Source organism: Centruroides sculpturatus, unplaced genomic scaffold, assembly GCF_000671375.1.
Source record: "Centruroides sculpturatus isolate CEXI.00-Female unplaced genomic scaffold, Cexi_2.0 scaffold653, whole genome shotgun sequence".
NCBI lineage: Eukaryota > Metazoa > Arthropoda > Arachnida > Scorpiones > Buthidae > Centruroides > Centruroides sculpturatus.
This window is the reverse complement of record NW_019384874.1, coordinates 230491-253494: the sequence shown is the minus strand read 5'-3', so window position 1 is coordinate 253494 and position 23004 is coordinate 230491. Positions and strand designations below refer to the sequence as shown.

Genomic DNA, 23004 nt, shown 5'->3' with positions numbered 1-23004 from the left:
TGAGCATCTGTCTTTTTGATAGCAAAAATTCACCCACTGAATATCTAGTGAAAAAATTATTAGATGTAATATTTCTTCCACTTCCTTTAATTTTTTTTCACAAGACTTTTTACATCCTTTTCTCCTTGTTTGATGCTTCTTGCTTCTCTAATTTCTTTTCCTTTATATATGTCTATTTTCCATGTGTATGAAGTTTCACTGTCACAGATTATCCAAAATTTTTATGCCTTACCTTCCTGGTTTTGACAGGAAATACTGCCAGAAAGGACAGTTTTCATGGAAGGTGACCAGTTATTCATTAATGGTCATGCACCATCCTGGAATATATAATTCCCTGAGGTATCTATTCCACATCTCAGAACTGCAACCATATTAGAGAATGTTTTATCATTTGAGTGTTTCACTCTTCTAATGAAATCATAAACACTGTAACAACTCTTGAAATCTATTTTTATTATTGCTTTGTTGAAAATGGCATGACTATCATTCTTGCCACAATTGATTCATTTCATGATTTGTATATAACTGTATTAGAACTGCTATAAAGATTTTTAACTCTTTCATCAACAAGTTTCTAATATGCTTTTAGAACTGTAGTGCCTTCTTTGTTTGTTCATTTGCAGATAGTTTCCAGTAGTGGTTTGTGAAAATATAAAGAAAACATGGATTCAATAGAATCATGCATTCTTCTAGCAAAATGAGGTAGATCAGGAGTAGGTTTTATTACATTTTTTTGAAGGTTTTCTACTTACTGAAGGTTCTAATAGTTCTGACCACCTTCCCAAATTATATTTAGACTAGTACAGTACAGTACATTACAATTAGCAGCTGAATTTGAACATGAAGGTTCAAATTTGCACTCACTTTCACTATCTGTAAAAACATTTTCTTTGATAAAATCAGGATTAAATAAAACTCTTTTTAAAGCTAAATTTTATTATGTTTGTTAATTTTTAAGTTCTCATATGTAAATGCGTAAAAAATTATGTAAACTTTTTTGTATTTTTCTTAGTTATATAGTTATCAAATACTTAATTATTCAGTTCAGATTTTAAGATTTTCTATTTTTGACATTAATGAAAATTAAATATCAGTGCTAATAATATGTTAGTCATGACTTAATGAATCATGAGCAAATAAATTTGCTTATTTGTATGTACATTTTAAAAGAACTAAACCATAAATTATTACTAGTAAAAGCCATCGTGTGTATGTGTATGCATGTGTTAATTCCTTATAACTCCTGCAATTTTTGTCCAATCCAGATGAAATTTTGGTTATATTTGTTTTATGCTTTGATGGAAAGTATAGGTTACTTAACATGTAGAAATATTAGCTATAGAAAAAACATTTTATTAATTTTGGATCAGTGATCACACTAATGTTGCAGTGACGTCAATGACCACGTGACATTCATGCTTGACGGGGGAATTTCCCTTAAGTTGCATTTTTACATATTTTGGTAAATGGCATATTTTAAATTTACTTCATTAAATTTGAAATTTAAACTTTAAGAAATGATAGCTGCATCAGTGTTATTGCTCATCTAATTAGCATACATACAATTCATCTTTGGACAAAATTATAAATGTGAAATTAAAAAGACTCACTATTTTATCAAAAAATATGTCTTGGGGAAAGCATAAGAGTAAAATTGGTCAGGTAACGTCTAGATCTAAAAGAATAAGAGCAACTGAAATCCCTGAAGCTGTGAAGTCTGACTTTAGCAACATTGAGTAAAAATAGCTTTGTCAAGGGCTGCAGAAACAGCATCACAACATGGCTTGAAGCTCTTCTCAATTCTTCAATCTCTACTTTCATATAAAAAATATTCCATCATGCTTGACAGGAGAATTTCTAGTTTAATAATAATAATAATAACTCTCCCGTGGTCACCACCTGGTCATGGTGGGAGAGCCCAGTAATTTTACTGATCCATGGGGCAATGCAGGCTGGAAATACAACTCTTGGTAGGGATACCCATGCCAGTAAGGTCTATGGGGAGAAATGAAGCTAAGAGTGACCACACCCACATTCTGTGGAGATATTTATTATGGTAGTAACCAGATCTAAGTTGGCTTGGACATTGTCCAGGTTAACAAGGTCTGATTTTGTGGTTTAAGCAGAGGCTCACGTTTGAAAAATAGGTCATAGTCTCCCTTGGTTACCGGTGGCAAAAGCAGCACTGGCCCAAGCATGGCTACAGCAATGCCCTCAACAGATGTGAGGAATCAACCTAGCCTTGGTGTTTCTGTGGCAATGCATCCACAGACCACAAAGGCTGGAAAACCATGCCAACGGATGAAATGGACATCAGAAATGAACGAGTTTATCATCCGTATTTAGTATTCAATCACAAAACTCGAAACAAACATGACAGCATACAGACAACAACTACACCATAGATTCCTACAACAATATCTTTACCTCACTGTCACCGAACAAAGGGTTGTTGATCAAAAAAGAACAATTATACACAACAACCTTATTCCACAAACAACACTTGAACTTATCAAACAACAGGCTGCTGATCAAATATATCAACAGACAGAAACACTTAACATTAATGAAGATTATGTAACTTGTCATGATAATCCAGCAACAAGCATTGATAATAGTACACATACTACAACTACAACTAATGATACTACAGGCACTTCCTCGTCCACCACTGATAACATAGACATAGAATTAGTTCATACACTCTCACTTATATTTCAGGAAACACTCACTAAATATACAGGTACAGATCCCACACAGACCACAAATACTGAAAATCAACACGTCTAAGGTAGTAGGGAAAACACTAAATTATGTAAACACTCACTTACTACCAAACTACATTCATTCAATTTCTACACTCTCAGACATTCATACATTAGTTTATGCTGGGGCAATCACAGTAATGACACACCATGGACTGAAAATACAATCGCAGACAGATACACACAAAACACAATTCTATCACAAGCCTGCCTGGCAGAGAAGAATAGAAACACAAGTAAATGACATTAGACAACAATTAGGCAGGCTGACACAGTACACTAAAAACCAGGGCTGTGGAGTCGCGTAAAAATCTACCAACTCCGACTTTTCCTTACCATCCAACTTTGACCAGGGGCGGACATGTTACCGAAAGAGACCTGGAAATTCTGATGTCATCACATGACCTCAGAATAAAAGATTCAATAAATAGAGTTCTAATAAAGATAGGATGTAGAAACTTTTTATTCCAAAGTTATAAGACTCCTCTAAGTAATATATAAATATGTATTCGATAATTTTTACTATTTTGGCTGTAATATATAACAGATGAAAAGTGTAGTGCGCGGTGAAAAAATGACCCTTCTGAAATCTTTACATTTTTGGACTCAGGACAACTTGAAATTTCAAGATATAGAAAAGATTTTCGGTTTTTTTGTATATGTGTGGATTTTAGACTGTGTATGTGGGGCATGCTTTTGTTCACCCTGTTTGAAGCCTAATAATTTCTGTGGTCAGAATTGGAGTCAGATGGTCTAACATAGGAGTTAGTTATTAAGTGTCAAAGTAGTTGAACTAAATCGTGTCCCTATATACATTCTAACATCTTAGGCGAGAACATCTTAACGGGTTTTACTGTACAAAAAAATGTATAAAATGACAAAAAAGCTTACTTTGAGGGTAGAGACGAGTTTTATTTTATTATTATTTTTTTAATTTTGAATGCTAGTAACAAATAAAATATTCATTAAAAGATATGACACATGACCACTTTTATGTCTTTACCCTGTGGCTCTTTAATTAAGAACCAAAATTTAATAGTATTAACGCCCCTTTATACGCAAGCCACAGTGTCACATTTTGTCTCTTAAACTTTACCCATTCTGAGATATTGTTTAATATCTCAGAACAGAAAATAAAGAACTTAAACAAATTAGACGGCCAACGCACACACTTGCGTGAATTTTTCCCTTTTTATTGACTTTGAGGGTTTTGGGAGGTCTCCAAACATGTAGATTTGCAAAAGAAACTTGTAGGGTCAAATTTGACACTATTCCAATACTTTTCCGTTTTATATACTTTACAAGTTGGGAAGTAAAAAGGAGTCGGAGTCGGCAGATTTTTTGAAGACTCCAACTCCGGCAAAAACACCAAAACTCCACGACTCTGACTCCACAGCTCTGCTAAAATCAACATAACACCTAAATTAAAGAAACAACTCAAAAACATTTTCAAGAAAATCAAAACACACACAAAACATGAACATCACAACACACACATTACAGAATACATCGATACACTAAAACAGAAACTAGCAGCCAAAGCACATAGACTGAAACGATACAAAACATGTACACTACGAAAACAACAAAATAAATTATTCACAAACAATGAAAAACTTTTCTACAGACAAATCAGTACCAAAACAAACACTGATACACAGCACAGTGGCACACCAACAGAAGAAGAACTCACAACTTATTGGTCTTCTCTTTGGTCCAATGCTGTTACACACAATGCTGATGCAGGCTGGATTGAGGAGGAGAACAGAAACTTGCATAACATACCAACTATGCCCTGTGCTGAAATAAACATACACGACATCTGCTACGCTGTTAACAGAACACACAACTGGAAGACACTGGTGTAGACAACATTCACAATTTCTGGTACAAAAAATTTACATCACTGCATCAGGAACTAGCTAAACATCTGACACACATCATCATCAGTCCAGAAGACATGTCAAAATTTCTTACTCAGGGCATCACTTACATGAAATCTAAAAACAACAAAACCACAGACCCCACACAATACAGACCAATTACATGTCTTCCAACACACTACAAATTATTGACATCCTGTACCACAAACAAAATATAGAAACATGTTGAAGAACACGACATTCTTACAGAACAATAAAAAGGTTGCCGTAGAAATCACAGGGGATGCAAAGAACAGTTACTCATAGATTCAGTCATTCTATGGCAAGCACACAAACAATACAGAAACATAGACATGGCATATATAGACTACAGAAAAGCATTTGACAGTGTTCCACACAGTTGGCTGCTACATATTCTACACATGTACAAAATACATCCATCACTCATTGCATTCTTCCAAAACACTATGCAACACTGAAGAATAACACTGCATCTCAGGGTTAGTATCACTTCCATACAAACAAACAAAATATTCATTAGGAGAGGAATTTTTCAAGGAGATTCCTTGCATCCTCTCTGGTTCTGCCTAGCCCTGAATCCATTATCCAATATGTTAAACAACACACAATATGACTACAATATCAGACATGAAAAAACAACACAGTTTACACTGTTGCATCTTATGTACATGGAAGACATAAAACTTTATGCATCCGCACAAAAACAACTTCATCAACTTCTACAAATCACACATTCATACACCAAGGACATACAAATGGAGTTTGGCTTATAGTTAGACAAATGCAAAACACATCATATAGAAAAAGGAATCTTGAAGAAAGATTTTGCACTTGGAAATGGAGACGTTATTGAATCCATGGAAGAGGGCGAGTTCTAAATACAAGTATTTAGGATTCCAACAGGCCAAACTAACAGAACATACACAAATAAAGCAAAGATTAATTAAAGAATACCAAAGTAGGTTAAATGTTATCCTCAGAACACAGTTAAATGCAAAATACACAGTTAAAGCAATAAACACACATGTCATCCCAGTACTCACATACTCTTTTGGAGTTATACATTGGACTCACATAGATCTTGAGCAACTCCAAAGGAAACAATAACACTTGCTAAGCATAAACATCATCCTAAATCTGCCATAGAAAGATTAATCCTTCCATGTAAAGATGGCGGAAATGGCCTGATTGACATAGTTAACCTTCACCACAAACAAATAGTCACTGTGAGAATTTTTCTACAAAAAAGAAACATCACAGTTACACAAAGCAGTAACACTAGCAGACTCAAATAACACACCATTAAACTTACACTCACAACATACAGACTTGACACAACATATAAAAAGCATAGACACCATCAAGCAATTGTGGGCTCAAAAGGCACTCCATGGCAGGCATCCTTACAACCTGACTCAGGATTTTGTTGACAAAACTGCATCAAACAGCTGGTTAGATCAGGGATGCCTCTTTGGGGAGACGGAAGGATTCATGATTGCCATACAGGATGAGGTCATAAATACTAAAAAGTACAGAAAACACATACTCAAAGATATAACACTCACAAGTGATGCATGCAGAAAATGTCACATCATGCCAGAAACTATGCAACACATCACTTCTGGTTGCAAACTCTTGGCACAGACATAATTTACATAGACATAATCAAGTAGCAAATACATCAAGAGCTTGCAAAGAAACACAAATTATTAGACATCCACGAACCATACTACAAATATATTCGACAGACAGTATTGGAAAACAACACGCACAAAATGTACTACACAGAGCCATAATCACAGATAAAACAATTTATCACAACAGATCAAACATCACAATCATTGACAAACACAATAAAATTGCATACATTATAGACATAGCCATTCCAAGCACTCACAATGTACAAAACACTTGCACTGAAAAAATTAGCAAGTACACAGAACTCTCCCAGGAAATAAGGCATCTGTGGAGGATGGATAGGGTGCTTATTGTACCTGTTGTTCTCTCCTGTACAGGTGTGATACCACACATGCTACACAAAAGCCTGGGAGCATTACAATTGAATAGAAATACCTACATCACACTACAGAAGGCCACTATATTGAATACATGCCACATTGTTAGGAAATTCCTGAATACAGACACTGACACACTTATTTAATTTTAGTTTTTGGTTGCTATGCCTTGACTCTGGTCCAGCATAGTACACAGCCACTGGTGTCAACCGAGTATAACCCACATAATAATAATAATAATAATAATTTTGACGACAAAAATGGCAAGAAAAATTTTTATGAAAAAATTTGAATAAAATTGAAAAATGTTTATTTTGAATTTTAATCTTAAAATTTCATCAATAGATTAAACTAGGAGTATATTACAAAAGAATGGTGGCCAAAGAAAATATGAGATGACATGTTTAAACTGAAGGTTATGATAGTTATAGGAATAGTGTTGTAGGGGTCAAAAATAATTCCAATACAGTGGAATCCCGGTTAACGAACATAATCTGTTCCACGAGTCCGTTCGTTAACCAAAGCAATTTTTCCCATAGAAATTAATGCAAATACAATTAATTTGTTCTAGCCGTCAGTATTTTTGTAATTTTTTTTGTAAAATGGGTTTTCTTTAATGAAAATGTAGGAAACCGTGCTCACAAACAGTTGATCTAGGTTAAATTTTTGGAAAAGGGGAAAGATTTGATGGGTATAAAAACGTCACATTCAATTGTTAAAGTTCTAAAATGACAGATAGCAGAAACAATAGGCTAAATTATGAGCGAAAGGCTTATAGGTTTATCAACAATCTCTGATCAGAAGTCGATGAACAGGTGTCAAATAAACGCCTTGGAACAAACCTTTCTCGTGACCTGATCTGGTTTCGGTTTTCACCTGGAGACAAAGAAGAAAACAATTGGTAAGCGAGGAATGGGACACAGGACTAATTGTAAGGTGAGATTCAAGGAAGAAATACTATAAAAACCCCGAATCTCAAGGTCAAAATGCAGTTTTCCTAAAAATTCTATGGCGATTAATCTGTGTCATTTTCATCTGGATTAAGCCTGAAGTCGTGCCCACTAAAATTTGTATTGTGCCTCGCAGACTGCTCCAGTTGTTGCAGTTCTGTCACCTACCATCGCTTCTGTGACCAAGCGAACCCATCTCGTCTGCTCTGGGGCTATGACTGATCAGCTTGCACTATTGTAGGACCAGCGATACGCCACTCTTCAGTGCTGAGAGAAAATACTGTAGATAAGCCATTTCCAACTACCTCAAATATGTAAGCATCTTCCCATTCTAATAAACGATTTTCACTGTAAAATACTTGTCATCTTTGTCTCTTCCACCACCACTAACGTACGAATGGACCCTAGACCATCACCGACACAGGATTAACTGATTTTCCCTAAAAGTCGGCAAGCTTACAAATTTGACACAAAAAACCGTTAAGTTCATTATCCGAGACAAAATTTTTGCAAAATAAAAGTTTGTTAACCAGGACGTTCGTTAACCGGGGTTCCACTGTATCTTTTTAGGGCATGAGAGCTGCCTCAAAAAGGTTAATCCTGTTTTTACTTTTCCATTTGGATAAATGTGTTGATTTAAAAGATGATCTACTTTATTATTGTTCTCAAAAGTTTCACTCAATGTTTTTTAATTTGTTGCAGATGTGTGAATAAAGATTAATTTGTGTTCTGCAATGAAGCAGTTAAAAGATTATATTATACTAAATAGAAATGGTCAATGAAAATAATATTTTTGTGGTAATCATTTCTGTTTGATATGTTACAGTTAGTCATATTTCTAGGAATGTAATCTTGCTTCATATAAGTTAGTATCATAAATTAACAACAGTCATATTAATCAATTAGGAGATAAAAATGCAAATCTATTATAATTTTTTAATGAATTATGCTTGTTTGTAATTTAAATTTGGTTATTGAAGATAACCAAATTTATAACATAAATTGTCCATATTCTAAAATAACATAAAGCATATACGAAAATATAACTTAGTTTTTAATTTGTACCTTTGCATATGTTTTAGAACAGCGTCTCCCAACTTTTTTTGACTTTGTAAACCTCTTGGCAGCTCATTTTTTAAGGTTTATTTCCCATTTCATATTTTCACTAAGTTTTCTTTTGTGTGTTCCTCAGTGTCACCTTGGTCAGCTATACAGTGCTGAACAATTACATGTAAAAATATTCTTTTTAAATTGAAAAGCATTAGAGAAAGAACACAGATAAATATAATAAAAATACAATTCATATTTTTATTTAAAACTAAGCATTAAGTGCCTGCCATGATGTCACCAAAGGCCTCAATGCAGATTTCAAATATTCTTACAGTACACCTACATCCACCATTATTAATTTTTTCTTTTGCAAACTCCTAGTGGTATTGTTTTAGAATACAGTAGACTCTTGCTAATTATTTTGCAAAGTGTCCATTGTGATTACCTATGAAAATTTTTAGTTTCCTTGAAAATTTTAGTCATGTCACACATCACATTTTTTTGTTTACTCAGTTTTAAATCTTATATGTAAGTACACTTTGTTATTTACTTTCCTGCTTTCTTGTGACCCATTGCCTTTCAATATCATCATTCATTGCATTTAGACCTATACATTTGGTAATCTGACACTCCTTTGTGTGAGGAGTGGCCAGATTAGTGAATGCGTACTGTATTAATAACTGTGTAATTTCAGTTGAAAAGTTTGGTATGTAATTCTTTAATTGTATTTAAATAGAAAGTTATTTTTGTCTGAATTTTAGAAATTTATATTTAAATGATAACTTACTGTTTTTATTTTTATTGTTTATGTTATGTGTTAATCTGTGTGTGTTTAAAATTTTGTATTATATTTAAATTTTAATGGTCCTGACAGTTTGATGGACCAACCCTGATATTTTGCATTGCTTTGTAATGCTCTCTCATTTATACTTTTAGAGTCATGTTTTTTATACATTATGCTAAATCTTAAAATGATTGTTCCTTTATCTTTGTGCTTTAGAAAGATGGGAAAAGTTAAAAATTATTGTGAAACTACCATGCATTTTATGCCTGTCCCAGTTTTGAAAAAATTAACTTATTTTACTATAAACATTGCAATGTACTGTACCATAAGCTATGCATATACTAGTGCAATGTTGGAAAGATCTTTTTGTGCTCTTAGTAAATGTTAAAGTGAACTATCCTGTGTAGTTTTTCTTTTTGTAGGAAACTAGGATGGTAGGATTGTAATTGAGCCTAGTGGAAAGATAATTTGAGGTATATTTAAGATCTCTTTTTTCCAGATCTGAACTGTCTTAAATATACAACTAAAGCTATTAGGTTTCTGATCATTAAAAGCAAAATGAAATACATACTGCTGGAACACTTCATATGATGATAATTTTGTTTTCTTTAGCATGTCATAAACAACCAGTGTTGTCAGAACTGATTATTTTAATTGTATTTTAATTTTTTATGCAATATAGTCATGTAGTTATCAAAAATTGATTATCTTAATTAAAAAGTTAATATTGCTCAAAATATTACAGGAAATATCAAAATTTTTTGCAGATTGTTTAATCAGGAATGCTTTTCTATATGAGAAATGTGAAGTAATTGAAGAAGTAATGCATGGTTGATACTCAACAGCATAAATTACTAAGTGTATAATTTAAAAAGTTATGAAAATTTTACAATTTTAATAGTTTGTGTTGTTAAAATTATTTTTTCATTTTTGTCTCCCTGCAGGACATGCAATAACATGGCACTTACTGTATCTTGTTGTTGCATATAGTGCAGTGCTCCCGTTTAAAATGAATTAGAACTTATTTTTGTTGTATAAAATAAAGAAGTGTAAGGAATAGTAATCTTGTAAGAATAAATTAATTTTAAATTGCTATTGCATCGTGTCACACTCATTCAAAGCAATAGTTGACCATCTAGGCATGATCCTGACATAACAATTGCACTGTACTGCCAGTGGTTTTTCTCAAAAGTAATTGTGCACTGCAAAATGTGTTAGCTGCACATCATTCAAGTTGAAGTTAGGAGAATAGAACTTTTCAGAATTTTATAAAATTTTAAATATAAGAAATGTTGAAAAATGTGCTAGGGTGTCTCACAGATGTCATGTAACTGCCCTTGAACAGAACATATCAAAACATATTACAATTTCAAATATAGGGGTAAAATAATCAAACGTTTGGTGGGAATTGAAACAGCAGATAGTAAATATATTTTTGACTTTACCCTTGTAGTTTGATTCTGTTTTTGATATTTTGCATTATTTTTGTTACAGAATAAAGTGTATCAACTTATAAGTGAATGAACTTTTGTACTTATTAAATTAGAATTTGTTCTGGTTAATTAACAAAGGTTTGGATTCATTGATAATGATAGTCAGTTTGTGACTTGTTTTAAAAATAAAAATTTAATTAAATTTATTTATTTTTTTATTTTATTTAGCAATGTCTCTCAGACAATATTTGCTACTTCCCATTACAACAATTCAAAGTAATTAAAAAAAAGAAAAAAATTCAATAAGGTTAAAATAAAAAAGCCAATGCGATAGTGACAAAAATGAGAAAACAATGCGAGAATGACAAAACAACAACAAAGCAAAAAAAATAAATTACTTGGATTATAGTATCTTCTTGCAAATGGCTTTGAATTTATGAAAATCAAGGAACAATAATTAAAGCACAGTAAATAAAAATGACTGTGCTCTAATTTTTATTATTGTAAATGAATGCAAATTAATTTGTGAAAATTGCAAATGAAATTTTTGATAATCTTATATAGATGTAATAACAAGTTTATTTTTTTATTTATGTATATAGCCTATTAAAACGCCGCCACCCGGGAAGAAGTATGTGAGGTGTCCTTGTAATTGTTTGCTTATTTGCAAAACTACTTCACAAAAAATTTCTTGTCCAAGACCAAATTGGTATGAAAATTATTAGATTTTATTTATTTATTATTTAATTATCTTAACCAAGGAATAACTAATAACACATAAGAATAAACAAGAATAAATTATTTTTTCTGTCACTTTAATTTAGAATACAATTTTGTCTCATTAAATAATGAAATAATAAATAAAATTTTTAAAAATACTTAAAACTCCAATAGACATAAAATATGACACTTTTCTTGGGTAAAAATTAATGGATTAATGAATTTATTCTTGCTTTAAGATTTTTATTAAATCACTTCAAATATGTAGAAGTTACAAAAGTATAAGTCAATAGTTTATAAAAGCAATAACAGAATTTATAGAACAATGAATATTTTACATCTGTAGAATTAAATCAAACCATTCAGTTTTCTAGAGCATTATTATGATTTTTAATTTGTTATATTCTGTAATAGATACAGTCAACCCAATAATTATTTCAAATATCAAATGACTAGCTTTATTTAGCCTTAATAGACCAATAACTCTATCAGGGCTAAATAATTACTAAGTAATTTGGCAGATAGATAGATAGGCTGCCATCTCTTGTTAAATTAATAACTTTAAATAAATACATTTTAAGTTTAGAATATTTAGGAAGAAAAGATTGTCCTGGAGCAGGACTTGAACCCACAATTCCTCATTACCATACATATGCATTGTCAGTTATGCTATCCAGATCTCTATCTGAACTTTGCTTCCAGACTAATTAATTAATTAAATAATTAGATATAACCACATCAGTAAGCAGGTAAAAGTTCAAGTTCTGCTTTTGGCCAATTTTTTGTCTTCCAGAATATTCTAAAATTAAATTAACTTATAATTATTAAATTTCACAAAAGTTGGCAACCGAACTGCATACTTCCTGCCAAATTACTTAATTTTTTAGCCTTAATAGCTCAATAAAGGCTATTTATTTGATATCGTATTCTGTTTTGTGTGCACTGATATTATGTGAAAGACCTAAAAGGTGAGTCATATATGGCTTCAGTGGTTTTAGAAAAAAATCATAATGGTAGATAAATGTGTAGTATGTAAAGGCTTTTTCATGTTTGTTAAAGACATTCTTGGTATGTTTAGACAAAGGAAAAGGAAAGGACGAAGGATAAAACAATTAGAATGATACAAAAAGAAAACTTGTTTGAGTTACTAATTTTAGTTAAAACTAGCAGATGACTTGCATCATTGCATAACCTATACTTGCTTTCAAATTGACTTTTAAACACACAATACATGGGTTATTCACATGAAATTACAGTATATAATAACTTAATTAGAAAGACCATAGTAAACTTTTTATAAAATTATATTTTGTTTATGATGCTTATGTCATCAATGATATTAATATGTGAATGATTTAATATGAAAAAAATATCACAACGTTTATAATGCATACATTTATTACAATTGAAATTTCGCAATATAGTTAGATATGATTGAATTTATTTCTGATATCAGAATGATTAAAATTATTTTTAAAACTTAATATATGAAATTTAAAGAAATAATAATTTTATTTATTTCAGTAAAAAAATTATTCAGTTGGCTCAAATTTCTGCTACGCCAGGTACCACCAATGTTCCTGGCATGGCAAGAGTATCTTGTGGGCACTGTGAAAATATGTTTTTGGTAAGTTGTTTAAAATTAAAAACTTTATTTTAAACTAAATTTAAAATCATTATATTCTCAATTAGTTATAATGCAGATTATATAAAGTTCTTATTAAAAATAATCTAATATAACAATATTTTGATATAGACAAATATTTTTTGGCTATATCAGTTGGACATCCTCAGGTTATATAAGTCTATTAAAGAAAAAACATCAAATTGAATACAGAATTTAGATCAAATTTTAAAACCACTAAAGGTTCATGTATGTCCCTGTGCAATTAATGTATTCCTACAGAAAAATAACTGAATGAACATTGCATAATTAATAAAATAAGAATATTTCCATTAACAAACTTAAAAGTATACAACAAGTGGCCTAGTATAGTTAAATCTCTCCATGGTATTGAGGGATTATATTAACTATTTTTGTTATAATGAAGCTTGTTTGATAATGAGTTTTGAGTTTGCTAAACAAAGGAAATATTTTTGAGTTTATACTGGCTTGTGTACGGGTGTGTTTTTAGACCATATTTACCAATTATTGAGGTGTTTAACTTACATTTTCCTTGTTTAAAAGTGTTTAGTTTATTATTTAATTTATGTAGAACATACTGTTTAATGAATCTGTGACATGGTCACCGTGCTTCATAAAAACAGGCTCCTAAACTGCATACAACTTTCAGAGCTTCAACTAAATGCCATGCATTGCCCAACCATGATATTATATGTGAAACAATGTATACCTTTAAATATTCTTTCTCTACCAAGTACGATTGGTTATCTGAAAAATCAGTTATCCAAAATTGTCCCATTCTAATTATTTCAAATAATCAACACACTCCTGTGTGTTGATTATTTGAATTGAATTATTTGTGAATTATTGAATTATTTGAAGTGAATTATTTGAATTGAAGCAGAGAATAACTTATGTTAATGATACAGGTTGACATTAAAAAATCTGGCAATCTCCGGACCTGAGGAGTGCCGGATTTTTTATGGTTATATATGCTGTATGTATTTAACAGAAAATGACTACTTGTATAATCCTTTAAAGAAAGAAAATTAAACATTAAATAAAATAGTTCTACAGAATTTTAATTAAGTGCCTCCAGAAAAAATGGCATGCCAATGCAGTAAATTCGAAAATGCACTCCAAAATCCATGCTGGAAGTCTGAAGGAACCAGATTATCTATGGCCGGATTTTTGAATGTCTAACTTGTACTAAGAAACTTTTGTAAATATTATAATAATAATGAATATTATTATATTCAGTACAAAAACTTGTTCTGGTAAATATAATGCTTTGAACATATTACTGTATTACATTTCAAATGAAAGTTTTTTTAATTTTATAAAACTCAATAGAAATTTAGAGAGTAACTATTTTGTTTGCTAATTTTGATGCTGCTTTCAAGAAGGCTTCTAAAAGTTTTATTTGTTGAAAACAAATTGGAGAATGTGTTGCCTTAATCTATTGAGGCAGTCATCTGGTGTTTCTGCTTTCAATTGCCATTTTCACATTTTGCAAAAGTTTAAAGAATTGATGATAATTTGAAATTGGTGAAACATTTGCCACTGCAGAAAAAATGCCCATGTGTGTGTCAGAACCAGTGGTAGAAGGGGCCAAGAAGGTATTTTCCTGATACATTTTATTTTGTATTGTAATTTGTTCATGCAATCATACAAGATTCTTTACTAGAAATATACTGATACTGAACATGGGTTATCTGTTTAAAAGATTGTATGGTGATATGAAAAATCATAAATGAGCAAATGATTTTAAAAATGATTAATTTATTACATTATTATTGCCATTATAAATTAATTATATTTATTTAAAAATTATTTTCAAATATTCATGTACAGTACATACTGGGATTGTACTAACATTTATTTATAATGTATTTGGTAAGAGGATTATATTTAAACAAATAAAAAAGACATTTTTATTAACATTATTCAATCTGCTTTTCATAAGCACAATTTTGTGGATGATAATGGTCATAGAAGCATGTGAAACAATAAACATTTCTGCAATATGTGCATTGAATAAATGTAGATTTTTAAAATAAAATGATGATTTACATACAATTTTGAAAAACAAATCTGGTTAATGTTTAAAAATACTTCTCCATCATCAACTAATTTGGAGTAGAATCATTCATACCATATTTACATTTGTACATTGGAAAATATCATAGTGCTTGATGGTTTTTTCTACTGCCTTTGCAACTTCTGAAATTGTTGAAGAACCATCAACTGCAATTTAGGTTTTGATTTTGAAGGCTGCTTTTGCAATATGTAAATTTAGTAATATTGTCGTGCAGAACAATATCCGTACTATTCTGTGCTATTAATACTAGCACAAGATATTAAGGTCATCTTTTCATTCTTCAGCAAACTAAGATACATGCATTTAGGTTGAACAATGAGTTTATTGCTAGAGTTATTATGTACTATATATGAAAATACAGAAAATGTTTTTTTAAATATTGTTAGGAAGCATTTGTTAACTGCTTTTGACATTGACTTGTTACTTTAAACCAGTATTTTTCAACCTTCTTGAATATGCAACCCCTTTACAAGTTAAAAAAATTCTGGCGACCCCCAGGGCCATATTAAAACTATATCAGTGATTTTAAAAACTACATATTTAATTTTCTTTTTTTAAATATCGATCGAAAAACCAATTGTACTGTAAAATAAACAGGCACAGCCTTCACACTGAAATTCTAGTTTTTTTATTGTAATGTAGGACCTACAAACATGTGTTTTTTTTCTTTCACCCGCGAACCCCTTTCACGGGTGTGACCCATGGGGGTCGCAACCCACAGGTTGAAAAACACTGCTTTAAACAGATGGATTTCATTGTTTTACTATTCTGTTTATTGTGCATTTGTAGCTTTCTAAAAATAAATTAGTTTTTCTTTCTGATAATATTATAAATTTAAAAATATCAAGAATTATAATTTTATACAAAAAAAGAAACCAAAAAAACATACATTGATACCACTGAGATTCAAAATACAAACCTCACGATTATAAAACCAGTGCGGCCCCTCTAACCCACTGGCCGCTATACAAATGGCAGAAATTTTAAAGATTTTAAAAGATTTGTAATTTTAAACTTCAATTTTCTTCTTTAATTTTGATTATTTTGCCTGCCTTATTGCTTAGCAAATTTCAGTTGTTGGGGACACACTATAACCTCACTGAGTTTGATCAAAATCGGTAACCCCAAATTTCATGCTGTCCCCTCATCAGTGTCACTGAACAAAATATTCCTTCCTGGACGAGTTCTTTTAGTTGGCTTTAGAAATCATTCTTAAACAATGTCTGCAACTTTTGCATCTGATTTGAAACTTATCTTTCAGCACTTGCTTCATGGGTTCAAAAAATTCAAAAGTTCCATAGCAACAGATCAGGTATCTATGATGGATGGGATAATGTTTCCTGTCTGAATCATCATAGTTTATATTTGACAACTCCAGCAACATGTGAACTGGCATTGTCTTTGAACAATATGACTCCAAATGTGGGTTTATGATGCTTGTTTTTGATTGTAGCATGCAATCAATTCACTGTTGTACTGTAGCTATTGATGGTGATCATGCTCAATTAGTTATAATGCAGTTTATATAAAGTTCTTATTAAAAATAATCTAATATAACAATATTTTGATATAGACAAATATTTTTTGTCTATATCAGTTGGACATCCTCAGGTTATATAAGTCTATTAAAGAAAAAACATCAAATTGAATACAGAATTTAGATCAAATTTTAAAACCACTAAAGGTTCATGTATGTCCCTGTGCAATTAATGTATTCCTACAGAAAAATAACTGAATGAACATTGCATAATTAATAAAATAAGAATATTTCCATTAACAAACTTAAAAGTATACAACAAGTGGCCTAGTATAGTTAAATCTCTCCATGGTATTGAGGGATTATATTAACTATTTTTGTTATAATGAAGCTTGTTTGATAATGAGTTTTGAGTTTGCTAAACAAAGGAAATATTTTTGAGTTTATACTGGCTTGTGTACGGGTGTGTTTTTAGACCATATTTACCAATTATTGAGGTGTTTAACTTACATTTTCCTTGTTTAAAAGTGTTTAGTTTATTATTTAATTTATTTAGAACATACTGTTTAATGAATCTGTGACATGGTCACCATGCTTCATAAAAACAGGCTCCTAAACTGCATACAACTTTCAGAGCTTCAACTAAATGCCATGCATTGCCCAACCATGATATTATATGTGAAACAATGTATACCTTTAAATATTCTTTCTCTACCAAGTACGATTGGTTATCTGAAAAATCAGTTATCCAAAATTGTCCCATTCTAATTATTTCAAATAATCAACACACTCCTGTGTGTTGATTATTTGAATTGAATTATTTGTGAATTATTGAATTATTTGAAGTGAATTATTTGAATTGAAGCAGAGAATAACTTATGTTAATGATACAGGTTGACATTAAAAAATCTGGCAATCTCCGGACCTGAGGAGTGCCGGATTTTTTATGGTTATATATGCTGTATGTATTTAACAGAAAATGACTACTTGTATAATCCTTTAAAGAAAGAAAATTAAACATTAAATAAAATAGTTCTACAGAATTTTAATTAAGTGCCTCCAGAAAAAATGGCATGCCAATGCAGTAAATTCGAAAATGCACTCCAAAATCCATGCTGGAAGTCTGAAGGAACCAGATTATCTATGGCCGGATTTTTGAATGTCTAACTTGTACTAAGAAACTTTTGTAAATATTATAATAATAATGAATATTATTATATTCAGTACAAAAACTTGTTCTGGTAAATATAATGCTTTGAACATATTACTGTATTACATTTCAAATGAAAGTTTTTTTAATTTTATAAAACTCAATAGAAATTTAGAGAGTAACTATTTTGTTTGCTAATTTTGATGTTGCTTTCAAGAAGGCTTCTAAAAGTTTTATTTGTTGAAAACAAATTGGAGAATGTGTTGCCTTAATCTATTGAGGCAGTCATCTGGTGTTTCTGCTTTCAATTGCCATTTTCACATTTTGCAAAAGTTTAAAGAATTGATGATAATTTGAAATTGGTGAAACATTTGCCACTGCAGAAAAAATGCCCATGTGTGTGTCAGAACCAGTGGTAGAAGGGGCCAAGAAGGTATTTTCCTGATACATTTTATTTTGTATTGTAATTTGTTCATGCAATCATACAAGATTCTTTACTAGAAATATACTGATACTGAACATGGGTTATCTGTTTAAAAGATTGTATGGTGATATGAAAAATCATAAATGAGCAAATGATTTTAAAAATGATTAATTTATTACATTATTATTGCCATTATAAATTAATTATATTTATTTAAAAATTATTTTCAAATATTCATGTACAGTACATACTGGGATTGTACTAACATTTATTTATAATGTATTTGGTAAGAGGATTATATTTAAACAAATAAAAAAGACATTTTTATTAACATTATTCAATCTGCTTTTCATAAGCACAATTTTGTGGATGATAATGGTCATAGAAGCATGTGAAACAATAAACATTTCTGCAATATGTGCATTGAATAAATGTAGATTTTTAAAATAAAATGATGATTTACATACAATTTTGAAAAACAAATCTGGTTAATGTTTAAAAATACTTCTCCATCATCAACTAATTTGGAGTAGAATCATTCATACCATATTTACATTTGTACATTGGAAAATATCATAGTGCTTGATGGTTTTTTCTACTGCCTTTGCAACTTCTGAAATTGTTGAAGAACCATCAACTGCAATTTAGGTTTTGATTTTGAAGGCTGCTTTTGCAATATGTAAATTTAGTAATATTGTCGTGCAGAACAATATCCGTACTATTCTGTGCTATTAATACTAGCACAAGATATTAAGGTCATCTTTTCATTCTTCAGCAAACTAAGATACATGCATTTAGGTTGAACAATGAGTTTATTGCTAGAGTTATTATGTACTATATATGAAAATACAGAAAATGTTTTTTTAAATATTGTTAGGAAGCATTTGTTAACTGCTTTTGACATTGACTTGTTACTTTAAACCAGTATTTTTCAACCTTCTTGAATATGCAACCCCTTTACAAGTTAAAAAAATTCTGGCGACCCCCAGGGCCATATTAAAACTATATCAGTGATTTTAAAAACTACGTATTTAATTTTCTTTTTTTAAATATCGATCGAAAAACCAATTGTACTGTAAAATAAACAGGCACAGCCTTCACACTGAAATTCTAGTTTTTTTATTGTAATGTAGGACCTACAAACATGTGTTTTTTTTCTTTCACCCGCGAACCCCTTTCACGGGTGTGACCCATGGGGGTCGCAACCCACAGGTTGAAAAACACTGCTTTAAACAGATGGATTTCATTGTTTTACTATTCTGTTTATTGTGCATTTGTAGCTTTCTAAAAATAAATTAGTTTTTCTTTCTGATAATATTATAAATTTAAAAATATCAAGAATTATAATTTTATACAAAAAAAGAAACCAAAAAAACATACATTGATACCACTGAGATTCAAAATACAAACCTCACGATTATAAAACCAGTGCGGCCCCTCTAACCCACTGGCCGCTATACAAATGGCAGAAATTTTAAAGATTTTAAAAGATTTGTAATTTTAAACTTCAATTTTCTTCTTTAATTTTGATTATTTTGCCTGCCTTATTGCTTAGCAAATTTCAGTTGTTGGGGACACACTATAACCTCACTGAGTTTGATCAAAATCGGTAACCCCAAATTTCATGCTGTCCCCTCATCAGTGTCACTGAACAAAATATTCCTTCCTGGACGAGTTCTTTTAGTTGGCTTTAGAAATCATTCTTAAACAATGTCTGCAACTTTTGCATCTGATTTGAAACTTATCTTTCAGCACTTGCTTCATGGGTTCAAAAATTCAAAAGTTCCATAGCAACAGATCAGGTATCTATGATGGATGGGATAATGTTTCCTGTCTGAATCATCATAGTTTATCTTTGACAACTCCAGCAACATGTGAACTGGCATTGTCTTTGAACAATGACGACTCCAAATGTGGGTTTATGATGCTTGTTTTTGATTGTAGCATGCAATCAATTCACTGTTGTACTGTAGCTATTGATGGTGATCATGTCAGGAGGTTTAAAGTTCAATGGCAAAAGTCTTTCATGGTGACAAGCCAGCTTTAAACTTATTTTTGCAAGGTCATGTTGAATGGCACTGCTGCATTATCATTGCTTTAAAGCATAAAGTGATTACTTTTTTCTCTTGTAATGTTCCAAATGAATCAGAGATAACATTCTCTGAGATTTCTTTAGGTTGCCCAGATAATTTAGGGATCACATGTAGCACACTTTAGGGATCACATGTGGCACACTTTAGGGATCACATGTGGCACACTTTGTAATACTAAATTCCATAAGACAATCCCAACAGAGATTCAAACCTCTTTTGATATTGTTTTTGTTTTTAACACATCTATCCTAGTGTGTATATGTGAATCCAGTTTTATAGTTTGGTCTATTATTGTTGACATGGACAATTGTCTACCTCGCAGTAAATCTGTAAAGACTGCAAAACTTCCTACACTATTTCACAGTTGTTATTTTTATTGATAAGATTTACAATAAACAGCTAACATGTGGTGATAAATTTCAGCAGGTTGACATCTTTCCATTACGAAAACTGAATAACAGCTCATTGATCACTCTTGGATGCTTTTAATATCTTTGAAGCCATTGTTACCACTTAAATGCCAAGAACAAACTCTAATGTTGCCGATGGACCGACAGCATTTTCTCTATTCTGTTGACATACTGTATTTCATTGCAAGTAATGACCACAAATGAAAACTTTTGAAGCTTCTACATATATCTTTAAGTCCAACCTATTCTTTTAAGCAAGTTTAAAATTACTGATTTGGTATGTGGATACATTTTGACATGAATATGAAATATCCATCATCGTTGTACAACTTCTACACATTTCTTCTTTTATTTTCAACTTATGTTATGCATGCACAAACATTATGAAACCCAATATATTAGTAATATGCCAAACAAATGACGTATTCAATCAGGTTACTTCTCTGCAATTATTTTAAATTAATTTCTAAATAATTTGTCACTAGAGGCAAGTGTTAGGTGCCCTCTTTTATAATGATTAAATTTAATAAGAGATGTACAGTACCTAATGCCTGCCTCTAGTGACAAATTATTTAGATATTAATTTAAAATAATTGTGGCAAAGTAACCCAATTTAATATGACAGTTATTTGGCATATTACTTATATTGTTATAATAAGCATAACAAGAATTTAGTGTTATTCTTGCATAATCACTTATTTTTGAATTACAGTAGAGTCTCAATTAACTAAAGTAAAGTAAATTAGGGTACCCAAGTAAACAAAATCTTGGTAATACAGAATGATAAATTATTCAATAAGCTGAATTTGGATGCTCATGTAAACAAAGACACAAATTTGAAACCAGCAAAGATTAACTGTAAGCAAAGAAAATAGTACTTTTACTAATGTTTTTATCTGTTTGTAACAGATGTCTTCAGGTACATATAATGCAAAACTAAACAAAATAAAAATATATATTGTATTGTATCTGAAAATGTCTGTTATAAACAGATGAAAAAGTTAGTGAAAATACTATTTTTAGCTAATTTGTCCTGGTTTCAGGTATGTGTTTTTGTTTACCTGAATTTGGATGCATTAATGTGTACATGTACTGTTTTTAGTTGGGTTAAACCTACTTTTTACAATGAAACAATTTCATTGACAACTATATAAATTAAAGCAAATATAAACCTATGAAATTACAATTAAAAGTTTTTTAATCTTCTAGAGCACTGCTTTGAGTACAGTGCATCATATGGCCAAGATTTGTAAAGCAAACTGTATTGTATTACATTCGCTTGTCTTTGTTGACAAGGTACTCTTCTGCAATTCCCCACAGATAATATGAACCTTGGGTAATTGGAACTCACTATAATTGAATATGTTTAATTATTTTCTTGAAATTGGATATATAATTTTTGTATTCATTTTTTTTAACAGTTTAACACGTTGAATAATGCTCTTGCCCGATGCCCTCATTGCAGAAAATTGTAAGTAAATATTTTTATTGTAATAATTAATCAAAACAATGCTATTGAGATTTCATATAATTACAAGTTACTCAAAATGCAAATTTAAAGAACTTTTTTCTTTTTTACACTTTCCACCTTGTTGATACTGAAGGTCTTTATTCTGTGCCAATTGTGAGTTTGGTCATGCCTATGATAGAATGGATCATAATACAGTTGACCCCCCTATAAGATCATAGATATGTTCCATTCTTTAGGAATCCGATTTCTTATGAGTCCTTCCAATCACAGCCTGACATGTGTCAAGTTTACGGACTACAGCTGATTGAAAGGTTTTCTTCCATAAAATTAATCGATTCTAGACTAATCCGACTCAACATTTCCAAAATATGTATATTATTTTTGGGAATAATCCGTATAAACTACGCTATAAACAAAAAATTGTAGGATTACTTACCGAGNGCAGAAACAATAGGCTAAATTATGAGCGAAAGGCTTATAGGTTTATCAACAATCTCTGATCAGAAGTCGATGAACAGGTGTCAAATAAACGCCTTGGAACAAACCTTTCTCGTGACCTGATCTGGTTTCGGTTTTCACCTGGAGACAAAGAAGAAAACAATTGGTAAGCGAGGAATGGGACACAGGACTAAT

At 30.9% G+C, this 23004-nt stretch overlaps 1 protein-coding gene across 1 annotated transcript in view; it reads left to right on the top strand.

The window, feature by feature from the left end:
- LOC111630924 (type 2 phosphatidylinositol 4,5-bisphosphate 4-phosphatase-like) overlaps positions 1–22497 on the top strand; it is a 59769-nt gene extending 37272 nt beyond the window's left edge. Inside the window, exons 4-6 of the mRNA XM_023375083.1 lie at positions 11504–11610; positions 13146–13248; positions 22322–22497. Coding sequence (XP_023230851.1) covers positions 11504–11610; positions 13146–13248; positions 22322–22375 — 264 coding nt within the window. The 3' untranslated portion in view covers positions 22376–22497. The remainder of the gene's footprint in view (positions 1–11503; positions 11611–13145; positions 13249–22321) is intronic.
- The last annotated feature ends 507 nt before the right edge of the window (positions 22498–23004 follow it).